Here is a 20,015-nt window from a genome sequence, read left to right as displayed (position 1 = left end):
CTAGAAATTAATAATTACTTATAAAATAGCAAGTAACAAAAAAGTACTCTTTAGTGTGCAGTTCAAGCTATAAAAACAAACATTACATATTGCTAAATATATGTATGTGCATATTATAATATGTAACATCTCATGAGCAGAAATAATAGATACTTGCATATTCTCATCAGACACTAGTTGATGTAACAAGTCCATCATAGAGAAAAAAAAATTGGAGGCCATTTAAATCCAAAGCATTCAAGTAAATAGAGTTCAAGAAACAAAAGCACCTATCTTGATTGGAATCTACACAGCTTTCTTTCATCTTCAGTGAGTGATGGAACAGAACAGAGTATGAGAAGTTGGGGAAATCAGACTCAATTCTCGTGGCCCGCGTTAGTCTAAGCCCAGGGCACTTTTTAAGCAGGCTCTTTTGATAGCGATGAGAAATTATACAGACTTGATTGCCTGACTCCTGACAATTTGAAGTTAACTGTAAAAGGTTTACTTTTTGATATGGGGATTTGTTTGTGTCTAAAAGGACTTCCAAAACAGTTGAGCAGGCAAGAGGGCTCAGGAGCTTTTATCCAGCACATCTGCATATGTGACAAATGATGTCAAAGAAGGAAATAAGATCAGCAAAGAAGAGAACACGAAAGAGAAAGAAAAGAGGACTGGGGAGAGAACAGGAAGGAATGCTAACGTTTATGGGCAGAAGGTTGTGGAGGAATAATTGAAAGACATAGAGAGGAACAAACCAGAGAGGAAAAGAAAAATATGTAATATCACAGAAGCAAGGGGATATATTAGGTATAAAAGACAGACAACAGGCGACAGAGTATATAGAGGATAGTTACTGGAAAAAAGACTGGATTTCAAGTGATAAATTAACACAATGCTTGTTGAGCTAAATTTCAAAGGGTTAAGATGAGCAAGTAAAGACTACCATTTGAATGTAAGCTGTCATTTCAGTTGGTTTCCAGTGAAAATTCCTCCTGTCCTCCCACTTGAGTTTTTTAGTTCATTACCAGATAGAAACTCTTATTAGCAAACAGTTTGTATCCAATATGTTAAAGGAAATTTATCACACACTTCTGTGAGATGACTCTCACTCTCAATTTAACATTATTAAAATATTTCCAAATTACCTGAATCATGAAAAAAGAACTCAAAACAAAAAGAGTGAAGGGGATGGAATGGGAATAATGAGCTCCAAATTTGAGTCCCCTTAGCAGGACACGCTGACACTCAAAGAGGGTTATGAGTCTTCCAAATTCTCAGCAAGCTCTTTGGGCTCCAAGCACTGTGTAGAAAGTGTCAAGAAGCTTGCATCTGCACCAGCTGTCTTACTTTGCAGAATATCAGATTCATGCTGTTGGCAGCAGACTGCAATACGCTGTTCAATCATTTTGGTTCCTATGCTTAGATAACTAATATCGCCATAGTTGTCAGGACCTCTCCTTATCGTGGCTGTAATTTTAATGTCTGGTATGCTCTTGCTTCTGTGTAATTTCATCAATTATTCAACTATGTGCTATTTTGCTTACTTTTTATAAGACAACACTGACCTACTATCCCTTTGAATGCTAACATTCAATACAAGAAACGTGATAGCATGTGTGCGTGTGTGTGTGTGTGTATTTTGTCTTTTTCTGTTTTACAGTTGTTGGCCTTGATGTAACTGAGTTCATTTGTTCGCTTCATGTACATCATATGCATCTGTTTAGTTACTCCTTCCTATCTTGGTGGGGAAAATTAAGCAGCCACTTTCTATTTTGTGCAGGAGCACTTGACCTCACTTTTTTCTGAAACGGTAATGTAATAATGACATAACCTCAATGACTAAGTGCGCCTTCCTCTTCCTCCCTGTTGCCCAGTCAGATGAGTATTATTACTATTATGGTTGCTATTGTTATTGTTATCCTATTTTACAGATTTTTTTTTTTAAAAAGGACCAGAGGTTAAGAGGCTTTTCCAAAGACATTACGCTAGCCAGCTGAAACTTAAAAAAATTCCCCCAGGATTTCTGTTAGGAAACTGTAGTGCTGCAGTGCCGTTACAGATCAACTGATTCTATGGAAGGCAGCTAGAAGGGGCCAAAAGTAAAGAAAAAACAAAAGCAATAGCAGGCTCTAAACCTAGACAGTTTCCTCCAGTCTGATCAGAGTGTGAGTGATGCCAGGCAGACCGACCTAAAGCCATTGTAGAGAGGCCCCTGAGAAGGTCTCCACTTTGCTGATGTCAGTGGGCACATGGTGTCACTCAGGTGCAGGATGATGGGTACTGGGGCTGTATGGTAGTTACCATGAGAAAAGAAAAGTCGAATTTATGTAATAGCATTCCCTTCTACTTGGGGCAACGCAATAATTTAATGGAAAGAGTAACAGAAAGAAAGATGTGTGTGTGTGTGTGTGTGTGTGTGTGTGTGTGTGTGTGTGTGTGTGTGTGTGTGTGTGTGTGTGTGTGTGTGTGTGTGTGTGTATGTATTTCCCTCGTTGACAGTGAATTCTCCCTGGCAGGCAGGCAAGAAAAGGCAGAGATGAAACTAATGTACTACTGTGTGCCTGCCTTTGTACCCAGGAACTGCTATCATACTTTGGTTGTTCAGAGTTGCAATTGGCATCAACAGAGGGTTTGGGTTTTGCTACGGTTTTCAATGAAACTAGAGTTACACCCATGTCATTAGAAAATAGAACAGGGAAGAATAAAATAAAGGATAAAGGTCCATGTTTCCTCTTGAGTCCACACTGTATGGAAATTGTATCCATATTGTACACTGCAGCATATTGTAGCAGCATGGTCTGGCAATTAAATATGCAGGCTCTGACACCAGATCACTTCAGTTCATATTTTGGCTTCTGCCACTTACTGATGTGTGACTTGTACAAACTGCATAACGTCTCTGTGTCTCAGGAGAATTATTGTTTCATCATTTATAAAAATAAGGTTGAGAATTGGGAGCCTGGGATTGCCATATATACATTATTTTCTAATAAGAAAAAAATATCAAATTGTACACTTTAAATATATGCAGTTCATTGTATGTCAATTATATCTCAATAAAAGTTCTTAAAAAAAAAATAAGGATGATAATGGGACTTCCCTGGTGGCACAGTGGTTAAGGATCTGCCTGACAATACACGGGACACGGGTTTGAGCCCTGGGTCAGGAAGATCCCACATGCCACGCAGCAACTAAGCCCGTGTGCCACAACTACTGAGCCTGTGCTCTAGAGCCTGTGAGCCACAACTATTGAGCCCATGCCACAATTACTGAAGCCCACGCACCTAGAGCCCCTGCTCCACAACAAGAGAAGCCACTGCAATGAGAAGCCCGCGCACCGCAATAGAGTAGCCCCCGCTTGCTGCAACTAGAGAAAGCCCACGTGTGGCAACAAAGACCCAATGCAGCCAATACATAAATAAACAAAAAAAAAAATTAAAAAAATAAGGATATTAGGACTTGCTTCAGAGGACTGCCCGAGAGAATTAAAACATTAATTGGAATGAAGTATTTGGAGTAGTGCCTGACACAGAGTAAATAATCAATAAATGGAATCTCTTACTTTAATCTGATGTGTGCTATAACTATTTGCAAGCCAGTTTAAGGAAATAATATCTGAAAATCACTCTTTTCTTCCAATCCCAGGAAGAAAGAACACTATTATTCCACGTGGTAAAGCATAATATGGAGAGCTAACATTTTTTAGGAGATATTTGGATAGATCCACCACTTTAAGAAGTCTCTCCCCCTAATTGTGATGCTTTGTTTTGCCACTTAATGTACTTAATCATTCATTGACTTTGCTTTAGAGAGGGTGGGACAGTTAAAATATTGTATGATAATGAAATATTTAAAATTAAGCTATTGTGTATGCCAAATTATAGAATCAACCAATTAAATTAGACACTGTAATATATTTTAAAGGCTATCTGATGCACATTTGTCCCTTTTATCTGTCTATGGAAGAGCGATAAGTAACTTCTTAAAATATTTACTACTTTTGTGTTTTGCTGATTTTATTTCTACATTTATTTGATGCATATAGATAAATCTAAGCTAGTATTAAGATCCCACAAATATAGGCTCTTATTCAGCTTCATTGGTTGTGGGTAAAAATTAGAATAATAATTCTGTTTTTAGTGCTGCATAAATGGAGTTAAAATATAGCAATTTATATCTGATATTGAAATCCCTTCTGCCTTAAAGGTTTCTGATTTAATTTACCATTACAAAGACAAGGATTTATGGGATGAACTCTCCCTAAGGACTCTGATTAGATGTTGGTGTTATTCATGGCCTTCCTTCCTTGTTTTGAACCCAAAGAAGTGGGCAGTAACCCAAAATTGTTAGCATGAGAGACTCATTGGGAAGCCACTTTTTAAAATATTTGGATGGTAACTTTCCTCCTGTGGACAGATGTTCCTATTAAAAAAAAAAATCCCATATTTTATATCAGTTGACCTCTGTGTTTGGGAGAATGGTTTATATTTATGCTAAAAAAGACAACAATTAGAGAAAAATATGTCGTTCTCTAGTTCCTGGAAAGCGGGGACAAAGGAAGAAAAAATTAACTTCTGTTCTCCTTAAACAGTAATACTAAAATTTTGTTATACATTCCATATTTAATCTTTTCATGTAATCTTAAAGCAATCCTACACAACACAAAAATCTATCTATTAATTATTATTAATTTTGTTTTGGGGGTTGCTTCAGATTTTTTAAAAAATGACTCCATAAGAGGAATATAAATATTGCATAAATCTTTTCAATGATTGAATAATTAACTAGGAGCATCTTTATCTCCTTTTTATAGATGAGTACAAGTGACTAGAGGTATAATGCAATAAAATGACTTAAAAGGACCTTCAGGGAGTCACAGACAGAAATAAGATTGTAATTCATTTCAAAGTTACATCAATACCAAACAATGAACAGCCAGAAGAGACTGAGTCTAAAATAGTAAATATACTGTGTATTATAAAGGCCTCTATAATTTAACGGATCATTTTAATGTACACTTAAAATGATTGTGCAGGAAAAAAAAAGAGGAAGCAGCAATATCCTCCTGGGACAGAATATATCAGTTACCCTTCTATTATGTTGCTTTCTCTACCTTAAAAATTATACGGTTTGAAACATGCTGGGAAGGAGTATGTATCGGAGGGGAGTACTAAAGAAGACTATGGTAGGGTCAAAGTCACAGCTGGAGTGAGTTTAAGTAACCTTGTCCTTTGCTCTCTCTCCTCTAGCAGAGAAATAAAATGATGGATGCCCCTCCTTAGATTATCATTAAAATATTTTTCTTGCTATTCATGAGGTAACCTTCACTTGTATCAACCATCAATTCTCTACTATCCACAGTGAAAAAAAAGAAATAGTGTAGTGTTGATTATTTCAAGTACTTTTTTATTTTGAAAAATCTAATTTTGAAAATGATTTGCCTTCCTGATTAGGTTTAGTTTCAGTTGATGTCCAGAGGAGATAGGAAATATTTTTCCTCTAGCAGGGGAAAGCTGGACTGGGGTTTAAAAAAAGAGTCATGGATAATTTTAGAAAGTGAAGCAATCGCCTATAGAAAGTAGAGTATACAGTTTTTTTTTCAATGAGCATTTTCATGAGTATTTGCGCATGCAAATAGATACAGCATTTTTATTAAACAAAATGCAATATACAAATAAATATTAGTGTCCTCTAACCAACTTCCTCAAGCTTCTGTTTCAATGTATTTCAAGCATTCTTTTCTCACAACATAACTTCATCCAAACCACCGTCCTTCAGGCGTCCAAATTATATCAGAAAATAATGGAATCTGAATTTCTATTAAACCAGTTTCACCTTCTTTTTAGAGACACATGCCAGGAAGCTTATCTACCTTTAAAATATAATGATTTCCCACAGTTTTCATCATAACTTTCAAAAATACTTCAAAATCATACAGCATTGTGTTCAAATTAATCTGCTAGTTTCAAAAAGACAAAGTAAGGAGTAAGGACTAAAAGAAAATTACAAACACATTCAAAAGGTTTTTCATTCACACACAAAAAAATCACTGTTAATTTCAAGGGTAAATTGATTTTATAAATTGCTGGGTTTTTTAATCTGTTTTTAAGGTGGCCTGTAAACGTCGATACCTCATATTCCAGAGGCGATGTTGAGCAACAGTGTACTTAATCAGAATTTATTTACCCACATGATATTGAATATTGTTTAATAATACTTTTGATTTAGAAAATTTGCAAGTCTCTTTAGAAACTGAGATATATAAATATTGATATATATGTTAGTAACAGTTCTAAAATCTAATTTATCCCATATACACATACACACTATCTTCTAAAACCCATTAATAATAGATGCAAAAGGAAAGTCAAATTAAGATATTAATAGGAATAATTCAGCAAAATAATTTTTGCTACTTCTGTATCGATCACCTGCATGGATACTAAGACATTCAATTTTCTATGTCATTTTCCAATATAACTCATAACTGCATCTTTCAAAGCAAACCTAATAATGAGAATTTTTAACTTCCCTGGAGAACAGTTCATTTTCTTCGGGCGCCCTCTAAATCTTTCCTGAAATTCAAAGGCTACTTTTCCAGAAATGATTTGCAAATAACCCACCTTGCTAATAGAGCAAGTAGAATTCCTATAAATAAGAATGTTTTCTTCATATGAAATCAGGCTATGGTGAATCAAGAAAACCTTGGGGCCCATTTAGTCTCATTTTCACTTTTGTAGAATAATGAATTATTAAATTTCTTCAATAATTTCTTCTGAAACAGCAATACAATTTTTATTTTAATTCTCTATTCTGAGAGTAAATCAGGAAAAATAGACAATCATTCAATTTTCACTTAAGGAAAAGAAGACCAAAGACCAAGTTTCTGGTATGCCCACTTGAAGTTATACCTTACAGCCTCTGGTTCCTGTATCTCTGAATTGCATACAGTTCGACATCATCAATCAAAGACTGGGGACGGGAAGCCAGACTTATCAGGCCTCAGGATGACACTACATAATTAGCTCGTTTTATCAGCAGGCATTTTACTTACAAATTGTCTCAATCAATCATGTTATGATGGATAAAAATTCAGTTCACCTACATTTTTCTTCTAAAGTTTTTCTCCATAAAAGGATGTGGCATTTTCCGTTTTGAATAGTCTTTCTAATTTCCATTCCATTATTGAAAGTAAGAGTACTAAGGATTTTGGTAACCACATAACTAGTGGAAGAAAAAAGATAAAGAAACCCATAAATAGTCAAAGAATTCCTCTTTCTACTTCAAAGAAGAAAGATTTTTTCTATTTGTTCTTTCATAACAGTACACATTTTAGATCACCAGATAAACAAGTGAGAAGCCAGAATATACAGAAGATAATGCTTTTATTTCCCAGCTACCTTACTGTGATTCAACTCAATGTTTCATTCTACATTAGCATTGTCTCTAAATTGTAATTTTCTCACAAACCCAATGTCAAATTTTAAGGATCCTGTATTATGGTTAAGTAAATATAATGAAATATATTCCATAGGACCACTAAGTTATGGAGAACATAGAAGACATTCAACTCACAAAGAAAAAAAAGAAAAGAAATTTAACTCATTTATAAAATCAATCAATCTTTCACGTGCAAAACAATCACCTCTTTAAGGAGTAGATATTTGGAGAGAGAGAAAAATAAGCACACATATTTTATGCATATTTATACAGATATACTATCAAAACATAAAGGATAAGCCAGGTTCTGGGATGCATCCCACAGGCTAGCCCATGTAACCCTATGGTTACTGGCAGTGCTGATATAACTGCTAATTTCACTGAGGAACATCAGGTGTTAGGGCCCAATGGCGACAGAAACAGAGAGTCCTTTACAGAAACTCACAGAATGTACATGGATTAGAATCAAAAGGAACCTCAAAGATCATTGAGTCCATCCAACTGTTCTTGGCTGAACTAAACCCAGCTCTTTTCAACAACTGATAAGGTGGAATTTGAAATCAGTAGCATTAGAAAAAAAAATCTGATGAGTTGGACTGAGAGCATCCTTTCTTTGTAATCTTTGACACATCACACGATGGACTGTTAAGTCCATTCCTATTGAAAATGGCAGGGTGTTTCCCAAGCAAAAGAAAAATGGAATGAGAGTGGTCTGGTAAGTGTGGATGGAGGTATGTACACACCCGTGAGAATGTGCACAGGACACGGATGCATGTAGTGTGTATGTAGATGTATAGTTTCTTATATCCCTTGGGACTTAAAAAAAAAATCCTGTGGTTGCAGACTTTGTATCCCTTTGAGAGGACAGCTGAAATATTTGACATTTCAAAGCCCAGGAAGCATTCTGGAACTCCAAAACGAGCAAAACTCTCCCCGTGAGAGGGCAGTAGGGGGCCAAGTGGAGCCCAATCTTCCCTCACTGTCCATCCAGGACTGCCTTTGGCTGTCAACATTCACCCTGCCGCCTGCGCTGCGGGCAGGGGCAGTGGAGGACATCCAGAGCGCGCAGAGCAACTGCAGCAGGCTCCTCTCATAAAACAAGGAAACCCAGGATCTGTGGGGCAGTGAGCTGCCTTTATGGGTTGACAGTTGTGCTGTGGAGGTGCCCGTGCTGCTTGGCAAATTGGCTTTCAGTTTGGGCTTAGCACAAAAGGAGCGGAAGGGGGAGCTGTAGTGGTTCCCAGTGCCCGCAAGGCCCCCTCTCCCGGCCGCTGTGTGCTGGCCGCAGCGAGTGCAGAGTGTGCCTGCTCGCGTCTCTCTGTGTGTCTGTTTCTGTAACTGTTTGCATGACGGTCAACCTATCTGTCTGTGTGACAGGCAGACAAAGATGCTCACAGAAAGTTCCCTCTGGAAAATAAACCTCGGGAGTTTTCCTTGCTATATCCCAGGCACCCCGGACCTCCGAACCTAAGATACTGCCATTGTCACTTCGTTATTTTGTTTCCTCCAGGATGATTTATATCCAGGAGTTAGAAATGCACGTCTATTGAAGTTTTCCATATGTCACCTTACTTCACGGAAGTGAGAAAGTGGCCGGGAAGGAAGGAGAACCTGAAAAACGGTAAATTCCCCCTTCAGATTGTAAAATGAAACAGATAAGAGCCTAGAAACTGGATTTAGACTGTCCGCATTCGACTTCCGCTCTGCTCTGCCACTTACACTAACTGTGTGCCTTGGGCAAATTGCTTCTCCTCCGTGCCTAAGTTTCTTCATTTGCAGGATAGGGATAGTAACAGCACCTAGCTCATAGGGTTGTGAAGATTAAATATATGTAAAACGCTTAGAACAGTGCCTGACACATAACAGTTGCTGTGTGTTAGCTAGTAACATCATCTTTGACGTCCGCTGTGTTAAACGTGGAGAAGGACCATTCTGGCCATTTTCTCCATCAGTACCGCACTAGGTCTCCGTACATGCCCATATCCCAAAGCAAAGATGAGAAAGTACCCTATCCCGCCGCTCCACACCCTGCAGCACTCGCAGCCATCCGGCCACCCCCGCCAGCGCAGATGTGCTTCTGCGAACCCCTCCCCAGCTGTGTTGCGCGCCACACCTGGGGGCGCACTCAGGGGCAAAGGCAGCTCAAGTGCCCGAGAGTGCCGGTCCCTTCCTCTCCTGGCTGAAGAGTGTATTGGGGGTATTTTCCTACCTGCCCCAGGTTTTTGCCCTTCTTACTGCCGCCGAAAGCCAGTCCTTGGTATGTGCCCGCAGATCGATTGGCGGCCTGAGCAGGCGTCTCCCCTCCCAGAGAGGACTTGATGGAGTTGAGTTTGGCCCGCGAGCTGCCGAACTGTGAGCTCTCCACCATCAGCACCGCGGCCAGTAGGAGCAGGCAGCGGGAGGAGTCCTTGCCCCGCATCAACACGGCCATCTCCCGGCGAGGGGTCCCCGGGGAGGGGCAAAGCCCGCAAGGGTGCGGATACAAAGGGAGGGAGGACCCCAACACGGGGCCCTACACTCGGGGCGCCGGGACTCGCAGACTCTGTTCCCCTAACCCCACTTGGCTTTGGGGGCCCAGCACCGTGTGAACTCAGTCTCACGCCTCAGACTGGGAGGGAGCGCGACCCAAGCAAGACCCGCTTCTCCGCCAGGGCAGGAAGTTCTGCAGTAACTGGAAGCAATCAAAGGCGAGGCGCCTTCTCGCCAAGGAGGCGTGACCCGAGGTGCAAGAAGACCCAGCCCCACGGACCGCACCGCTTCTGTTGCTCCTTGCCCCGCACCTCCGAGGTCCTCTCCGCGGTCCGATCCTCCTCCTAATTGCTCAGGAGGTCCACATTAGTTCCTCTCCTTCGGCCTCAGTTGCGTTTCCTCTCCTCTTTTCCTTCCCTACCCCTTACGTCTCAACCTTTGCAGGACATAGTCCTCCTTTTCAATGTTAGCGGGCACTATATGGGGGATCAGGAACCGCCCCCAGACCTGACCCTGGAGGTCTGAGGCCAGCCAAGTGCCCCCCGCACGCGCGCACAGCCGCCCCGAAGCGCTGTCCTCTAGCTCACAACCAGGCAGCAGCCGACCGCTGCCAGGGAAGCTGCGATGCCCGGCGTGCTGTCTTGCGCTCCACGCGGTCTCCCTCTCTGCATCTGCTCTCTCACCGCCGCCCCCTTTGCTTTTTATAGCTTCCCGCAGACGGGTTTTTTTTTTTTCCCTCCGCCCCCAATTCAAGAGTGACAAAGAGTGAAAACGTTTCTATCACCCCCCCCACGTTCCCGCCCCCCTCTTCTCTTTTCCCTGCGGCTGTTCCTTCTGAGGCTTCCCCTCCTGCTTCTCCCTCGCCCCCTCCCACAGCCCTTCCACCGTACAGCAATTGAGGAATGGCATTCACCCCCAGAGGAACATGTGGGCTCCTGATTCCTGACAACCAACCGCCCCAGAGAATGGATGAACCTTTGAAAACATACACAGGGCAAATGTGGAAGTGGAGAGGGGCTAGCTGCCACCACTCTTCAGGACCGCCTGCGCCCTTCCATGGGTTCCCCAACCCACCCCCAGTCCCTGACTCCTAGAGGAGCACTGGAAAAGCCCTATAGAATAGATCGAAAGAAGTGAGCATCTGGGCGCTAATGGTCTGTGTACGCTCAAGTTGGGTGTTAGCTTGTGCCTTCCAGTGGATATGTGAGGCTGGCCCTGTAGGGGTGCGCCGGGGAGTGCCCAACGGATCCAGATGGGGCTTTGGGAAGAGCGACACCAGAGAAGAGAGAAAGATGCTCCTGTTCTCCCTCCAAGAGGCATTTAGGACTTTCTTGCCTCCTTCTTCACCCTCCAGCCCCCCTCCCTGCCACCCAAGCGGAGTTTGTCTGCGTCTCTGAAGAGCTGGGAGGAATGATGGGCGGAGGAGGGAGAGACTGAGTACTTTGCAAGCTTTGAGCCTCACAAGTTCTACCGGGCATCTTTACCATCGCAGGCAACTCCGCCCTCCCTTTGCAAAGAGGAAATCCCAGACAGGAATGAACGAGGGGCAAGGGAGTCTTTGAGCTTCTACTTTCTGCCTCTTAGCCTCTGGGAATTACACGCGAAGCCCTTCTTGCGAGACCCCGAGACTCCTCAGGTCCGGTTGGCTTCTGCGGGAAAAAGGCTCGGAAAAGGGCTGGAACGCGCGGGTCTGCGGCGCTTGGGGGCGCCAGTGGCAGCTGCCGGGCGAGGCGAGGAAGCACTGCCTGAGACACGAGCTGTCCCAAGCAATTTCCCGGCGTGGAGATGCTGAGCGCAGGAGAGCGCCAGGGCTTCCAAAGCAACCCGAGGGCTTAGGAGGTGGTTGCATTTCTCCTTCCCTGGAGCGCTAACATCCGTGCACAGAGAAATCGAGGAGGTGCGGCACAACTTGGCGGCTGACAGCTAGGGGAGGAGGCTGTTCTTTCCAAACAGGCTCGAGAATTTTCAGACCCGAGTTCCTCGGCTTTCACACCTGATCCTGGCACACCAGCACGTACACGGGTATACAGTCAACACTTTGCTAAGTGAGAACGGTAGTGACTCCTTTCTTTTCCCGCAAAAGGGCTGAGGTCAAGTGTGAGTTTATAGCTGGGTTCCCCCAGGCTGCACCAGCTTTGCATATTTCTCTGCCCCGTTCTGTGAGTCTGTCTGCTGCTGAATTCTTCATTTTCTGAATGATTTTTTTCGTTTTGAATACACAAGCAAAAAGTGATTAAAACTTGAGGAACCCTCAGGCATGTTTTCTTTTCTTTGGATTGCCTTGTGCTTCCTCAAGGTAGAGATTTTCACATTAAAATTTTTCTTTCCCACTTTTAAAAAATATGCCTGGGACTCGATGTGTAAGGACAAGAGAAGCATTCCAGGTGCTGGTGGAGGGCAAGGAAACTGACTCTCTTACACTCTATAGATAAGTATTTGGGATTCAATGCTTAGACTTCACACAAGGATGTATCTTTTGCCTTCATTGTGATTTGCCAATCAGAAAACATCACAGAAATGGAGAAAATTAAGTTAGAAGCCTACTGGTTTGGATACAGGGTATTTTAGAGCACAAGGAAAAGAGAGCTAAGTAGGTGAGCAAGAAATCACCCTCCCTCCACTTGAAGACTGGATTTCCACCATCTACTCAGAACCAACTCAAATGGCTCAAAAGAAAATTTGAGGACACTTTGCCTGTTTCTATTGGGTCCCTCTTTCTTTACCACCAACCAAAATAAGATGCCACATAGTCAGAACCTAACTCCTGTCATGTGCTAAAAAGAAATAGTGTATAGCTCAGCATAAGTACTCTCAAGAAACCCCTCGGCTCTGGATATCAGGATCAAGAGATTATCTCAAGGTTTACACAGGACCCTACAAGTTTCAAAAGCAAATTTTACAAGTTCGGTTAAAAATCAAAGTTCACATGAAAGTTACTTTCACAAACACCGTTCCTTTTATATAAAACAAAATCACGCTATGGAATCAAATGCTAAAATATACATACACAACTACACCTTAGGCTAAAAAGGAGGTAAAAACTAATTTCTTTCAAATGCTGTCTGTAACATCGTGTAGAAGACAGAAACAGACACACATAACCTATACGTAGACAAGTTTTATGCATACACAAAATCAACTAACTGCAAATAAACATAATTCTTTGGATTACTATCATAATCCCACATGTGTTTTCTCATGTGTGTTTTCATAAGTATGAAGATACAAACTTCATATTCTACTTGGAAAAATAGATTCTTTTATGCCTTTTGCAATAACATCATTAGGGAGTAAATATACAAAAGCAACACTGTACAGAAGTAAAGATAGGGTCCTCTTGTCCAGAAGAAAGTGCCTCTGTGGACATTTTCTTCTTTGGCCATAATTTCCCACTATTTGCTCCCCAGCTATGGGGTCATTTTGGTTCCACAGAAAAACCACAACTGACAGCCCTTCCTTCTGGGTCCTGGTTTCCTTCTGAATACTTAGGGCCAAGGTAAGCTAAGTGTATACCTCATTGCCTTATGCTTGTTTTTCATCCTATTGTTTCTCTCCCTGCATTAGTAACCACTTCCCACAATAGTCTGTTCATCAGTTGTTCATTTATTCACTGTATATTTATTAAAGTTAGGGCCTTGAAGATACAAAAAATGAGCAAGTCAGGGCCTTGGCCGTGGAGAGGTTTACAGTCCGCTGTGAAGGCCCTGACTTACTGAAATCTGCCCCTACCCCTCTCGGAGTTGCTGCTGTGAGTCTTCCTCTGTCCTCAGCCACCACTGAATTCTGAATAAAAATACTAAGAAAGTCCCCCAGAGTCTTTCTTTTTCTCATAAGTTACATGTCAATTTTAAGAGTGTACAGGGAGACAATATTCCCACATTTGTGGTTAAATGCAGAGAAATGACACTAGCTGCAGTCATTTGGGGCATTTTAGATAAGTAAGAACAGAAGTACAGTACTATGGCAAACTTGGGAAGGGAGATTAATTTTTAATAGGGTCCATAGGTCCATAAATCTTCTCGTTCACAGGAGATGGACATGAAACATCATCATTTTGGGTATTAAAGAATTTGGAATATATGGTTTTGTGGGTTTCCTCTCTCCATAGTAAACCAGCCTACCTGGTCCTCTATTCTAGTAGGACTCATACTTTGGATCTTATCACATGAGAATTTTATGTTTCTCCCTTTGCCTAAGGAAAAACAGTACCATATGTTGGCATCAATTCATTTTAAATAATCTGTAATAAGTGAATGTTATCACTGGCATTGTGAACATCTTTGTGTTTCTTGATAGGGCTAATTTACATACCAGATATGAAAAACTGCATCTCCTATTCTATCCCTGCCATAGTTTCACCTGTTAACTCTCTTCTGACTTGATCTCCTGGGCAACAGGACCAGCTGAGAAAAGACCTTGTCAGTCTCATCTGAGGTGCTAGCTGTGCTTGACACAAACATGCACAAGTGAAATGGTTTAAGGTTATTTCGAGGTAAATCAATCAGAAACACAATTTCTTAGCCAGTGGCTTGTTTTTGGATCCCTGACACATCAATCATCTTTCTTAACACTTTATCTGCCAGCCAAATGAAAGAAACTTACTAAACAAATCGCTCTGCTAGAGACTGAACCCAACTAATAAAAAGTGTGCAAATAATATTGTCAGAAACTCAGGTAGACAAACTTCCATTGATTCTTATGCATATGAGTGACCTTAGGTAGAACTGAAATTAGAAATAATTTCCAAATGTTTAACACCAAATCTTTCCCTTTATGTTGTACAATTTCTGCTGGTTCTATACACTGCATATCCTTCTTGGTGGTCCACTTACCCCCACTGCTGAGCTCTGGCAGGCTGTTTCAAGATTCATCTTTGGAAAGAGTAGTATACTTGGCAGTGAAAGGGAAATATGTTTAATTGTTGCGAGAGGTTCATTGCAAGAAATCTCATCTTGAACAACAAAACACACAACTTTTAGATAATCTAGACCAGTAGTTTCCACAAACTGTTCCTTAGATCTCCATGGTTCTGTAGAAGTCTGACAAGGAAGTTACAACTGCTGTTATTTTTGACAGGACCTCACAGGAGAGGGCTCCAGTAATGTGAATTTTTAAATGCCTCTCTTGTTATTGTTTTTTATTTAGGCGAGGGTTGTGTTGGTTGGTTGGTTGGTTGGCTTTAATCAACTCCACAGATTTGGATGTAACAATGAGTTGGGCAGAATACTGTATGAGCCCTCAACCTGCCAATAAGAGGGAATAATTTCTATTCTGTTATTATTGCAGATTATTTCCAAAACAAACATTACTCAAATAGGGAAACTATTGAAAGTCTGGCAATTTTTCCAGTCAGATATGATCATCTGAACTAAGGAATATTAAAAAAATGGAAGGGCAGTGTAGCTAATCCAGTCATGGTAAAATGTGTTTCTTCCTAGTCAGTTATCTGAACCTATGAGTAGTAAATATAGAAAAACTTCAACTGTAAAATAAATGGTGGCACAGATTGAAAAATAATGGGAAAACTATTTGCAAAAACTAAGGAAATAGTTTCCTAAGCATCCATTTAAACTCCGTGTTTGAAGCATAACCACACTTAGTAACAGGGAACATAAATTGTGTTCAGTTTATCTTCAAATGATCATTGTGTAATAAATCCTACTTTTTGATACTTTGGGAATAGGCTCCGATGCTCAAAAACATCTTGAGGTATGAAAAAATCAAGGTACTAAACTTCAATCAGTTTGAAGAATTTTACAGGTAACTGGCTTGGAAGATATAGTAGTAATAAAAAAATAATAATAACCAAAATGTACTGAATGCTTACTAAGTGCTAGGCTTGTTAGGTACTTTACCTGTATCACATGTATTATCTCTTATTTGTATCCCGTAGTTCACACCTTTAAAACAATGTCCAATATTAAAATAATACTGAGCAAAGAGTATCTTGCAGCATAGCAGGCCCTCATTTGTACTTACAGATGCCCAGTTATGGCAACAACGTGCAATGAACCTAAAAACAGGAGAATTCACCAGAAGAAAATGGAAGTGCCTTTGCATCACTGCAGCAGGACCAAACGCTGATTCCTCTAAAACGGCCAAGATAAATCACTTGATAAAGGGCTACAAACAACACCAAGAACACAAGCAGGTGAATTCATATATTGCAGCTTTGACATAGTAAAGCCTCTTGGAAACTGAATGATCACACAGCAGAAAACCAGAAAAAGACTCTCTGCTGTAAGGATGGTGTCTTCATCTGCTCAGGCTGCTATAACAAAATACTATAGACTGGGGGGTTTAAACAACAGGAATGTATTTTCTTACAGTTCTGGAGGCTGGAAGTCCAAGATCGAAGTGTCAGCAGGTTTGGTTTCCTCTGAGGCCTCTTTCCTTGGCTTGCAGATGGCCCTCTTCTCACTGGGTTGTCCCTCTGTCTTTGTCCAAATTTCCTTTTCTAGAAACAATACATGTCATACTGGATTAGGGCCTACCCTAAAGACTGCACTTTAACTTAATTACCTTTTGAAAAACCTTGTCTCCAAATGCAGTTACATACGGAGGTAATGGAGGTTAGGGTTTCAACATGTGAATTTGGGGAGAGGGCACACAATTTGGCCCAAAACAGATGAATTTACAGACACAGGGCATATAAAACATTTACGGAAAGGGTAACATGTCTGGAACTCTGCCAGAGTTCCTAAACACAATGTGGGAAATGTGTCATATGTCCACATGAAAGTGTTATTTAAAATTATCCTATTACCATTTTACCTCTAACCTGTGTTAATGATATTAACTTTCTCACCTTCTTCTGTGTGAATTATGGCTAAATATGAATGCAGCTGAATGAGTCTGAATGTGACTGTCAAGATTCCACTGGGGCCCTGAAAAAAAAAAAAAAAACACATGCTATTTGCCAAGAAGATAAGATCATTTCTACATTTAAAACTGGCATTTAAAACCGGCATTTGGTTAATGTAAGATGGAAATAATAAAATACAGAAGTATGTGATACAAAAATGAAATTGTTGTAGATCAAAGAAAAAGGAAGCAGCCATCAAAAATAGAGTGATCTAGCAATCAGCAAGTTGTTCTGTTACTAACTTAATTTGTCCTTCTATTTAATTTGATTTGTTCAATTTACACAGTAAATTAATAGTCACTTGGAATCACAGTACCTTTAATTAATTCAAGGCAGTGCTAAATATGTGAAAGCAGAGGGAATATCTAATTTCATTGAAACTGCTCATGAAATCATTTTTTAATATATGTGCACTTTGACCACTTAGTTTTTAAATTATTAAGAAATCTGAGTTAGAATAAGCTCAAATTTCATTTAGTTTTTTTTTTTTTAAGTTGTTATTCTTTCTGAAATCCATAAAATATGTCTTTGGCTATACGACTCTGAACACACCCGATCTCATCTGAAATCCATAAAATGCTATTTTGGTTGTTAGTGTCAAGAATATATGTGCAGATCTGTATATTCTGAAAATCAAATAATATCTCCTAGAACATAGCCACTGTTTCCATGGTCTAAAACTGGAATATTTAGCCTTGTTCTCCAATACCAATGCTCTATATTTTAATTAACAGGAAAATGACATTCTTAAATCTTTGATCAGTTTGCCTTTTAGGTATCAAAATGTATTATATAAATATAATCTTTTCATGTTATAGAATTATTCATATTTTTAAGCTATCATTTTGTTCTCTACTACTGAATATATTTCCCCCTTTCAATTAACACTGGAGCTAGCACTGGAGCCAAGGATACACCAACCAGGATGCTTTCTAACATGAAAAGTCAAGATACCTTTATAATCTTCTAAGCAACATTTTCACAGAATTCCATGATTTTCCTTCTATGAATTTGCATAATTCTAGGAGGTTATGCATTAAAAAAAGCCCACAGTTGCAAGTTCTGATCAAAAGTCATGCTTGATACAGTCCAATACTCTTCATTCTCTTCAGCCAAGTGTAGATACACCCAAGACTGTTCATTTTAATTTGTACACTCTCTGTCACTCGTTTGTAACACACTTCCTGAATATAGCAGACATGATCATCTGATTTCTTTTCCAATGGCCGTTTAATGTTAAAATGTCCCTAAGGAAACCACTGTAAGTAGTGCCTCTGAGTGAGACCATATATATGGGGGATGCAAATTGCAACCCATCATGATATTTTTCTCTGAGAAGAATTCCTGTTAACTGTTAGAAATGGGCTTTAAAAAAATAAGTGATCTTACATAGTATTAGTCTACAAGACTGGGAGAGGTCTACATTGATGTAGCAGAGGGCAGTAATGCACATTTATCCATGGTTAGAAAGATGAAGAGCTACAGATTATTACAAAGTAACTTCCCTGTTTTTAAAGGCCATTCTTGTACCACTGTTATTAAATGGAAGAGAAATGACAAACGAATTCATCTACTCCTCTAATGAGGTCGCCATACCTTTCAAACCTCAGGTTGCCAAGACTGAAAAAAAGAAAAATCAAAACACCTTCCCCTTACCCAACTACATACAAGGAGCCATATTCCTTTGTCAAGGCCTATTCAGAAGTTGCCCATGTGGCACTGAAGTCTTCTGTAAAAACTCTTCTACACCACTCAGAAACAAAGGTAAATAAACAGTGTTGCTGGCAGTTCCCTGAATGTGCAGAAGGCATTGGAAATAAAGAATACCTACTTAATCTCACTTACTACCACTTTATTCTCAAACTTTCCCTGGCTCCTTAAAAAGAAAAAAAAAAAAAAAAAAAGCAACAAAATCTGAAGACCTCGATGCTTCACCCTCCTGCAGTTCCTGTGACTGCTCACCACTGTAAAAATGTTTGCATTTTTTGGTCCTGATTCTTTTTAAAAAACTACTTCAACAAGCTGCTTCCCCCCTCACCACTCTATACTAACTTTACCCTTTGTTCTACTTCCTGCAATAAACCACCAAATAAAGCAGCCCCCAGCATAAAGGGATAGTGTTATTTGAAAAGTCTGTAGGTAAACCATGAAGGTATGTCTGGGAATACATGATGGAATAGTTCCCAAACTCCTGCTATTTCCTGCATCGTGAATCTCTTCGGTTCTTCAGTTATTTCTTCCTCGTCTCTTTGTCCCTTCTCTGGACCTCCAATTCCTGGTACTTCTTAGCAGTACCAGCTACATCATTGCTGCTTTTACACTTGCTCCTGGACATCCTGGGCTTGAAATAAAGATACTGTACTACTGTACTCTATACAGTACCGTACAGTAAAGCACACAAAAGCACAACCACTTGTAGAGGATGCACGCACGTGACAATGTACACCAGATACGTGAATTAACGTGATTAGATATGCAAACGCACGTTCTCATCTTTGAAATTTTGCAACTTGAAGGTTCATATGTAGGTGACTTATTGTACTGAGGGAAAGCAATGGAGCTCTGAGAACAAACACAACCTCAAATCTTCATTTGGTCCTCATTGGGAAAAAATAACCAATCTGACAATAGCATGCAAAACCAGGAGTGAATGGGTTCTGCAGGCTCTAAATCAAGAAACAAAGCCCCTCAATAAAGAGCAACTTCTGGAAACAGAATCCAAATTGAGCAGGCCAAGAACAATCAGGACAAAAGAAAAAGTCTAGATAAAAATGAGCAAAGGGAGGCAGTATATGTCAAAAATATGAGGACATTTTTTAAATCACTTCACAAAAACAATAGAATAGGGAGTGCTAGAGCAATGTAGCTAGAAAAGCTATTTTGGCCCAACCATCTCTCTAATAGCAAAGAAACACTTATTTGAATTAACAATGGGCAACAAAAGAGGATTGTGGCCCAATCCTATATAAATTTAATATGTAAAAAAAGATAAAAGGACTAGAATAGCATCACTACCTGAAAGCTAAAAAAACAATACCCTAAATACATAAAAATAGTAACCTAATAGTCCAAAACACACTAAAGGAAATTAAGAAAAAAATTTAAGCTATCAAAGAACATCATATGTCAGAGTTAGAAAAACTCTAATAATATGTTTCAAGAAAAGAAAGGTAAGAAAAAAAAGATTTGAAAAGAGATGTAACAAGAAAAATCGTTTCAGAAATGAAGACTGAATAAATCTCCTAAAGGGAATCATTAG

At 39.9% G+C, this 20,015-nt stretch overlaps 1 protein-coding gene across 1 annotated transcript in view; it reads right to left on the bottom strand.

The window, feature by feature from the left end:
- The window catches only part of DKK2 (dickkopf WNT signaling pathway inhibitor 2), a 107,982-nt gene extending 97,429 nt beyond the window's left edge, over positions 1–10,553 (bottom strand). Inside the window, exon 1 of the mRNA XM_057706823.1 lies at positions 9,632–10,553. Coding sequence (XP_057562806.1) covers positions 9,632–9,853 — 222 coding nt within the window. The 5' untranslated portion in view covers positions 9,854–10,553. The remainder of the gene's footprint in view (positions 1–9,631) is intronic.
- Positions 10,554–20,015: the final 9,462 nt, after the last annotated feature.

This window comes from Hippopotamus amphibius, chromosome 13 (assembly GCF_030028045.1).
Source record: "Hippopotamus amphibius kiboko isolate mHipAmp2 chromosome 13, mHipAmp2.hap2, whole genome shotgun sequence".
NCBI classification, from domain to species: Eukaryota; Metazoa; Chordata; class Mammalia; order Artiodactyla; family Hippopotamidae; genus Hippopotamus; species Hippopotamus amphibius.
Note: the sequence above shows the minus strand (reverse complement) of the source record. Positions and strands in the feature narration are given on the sequence as shown.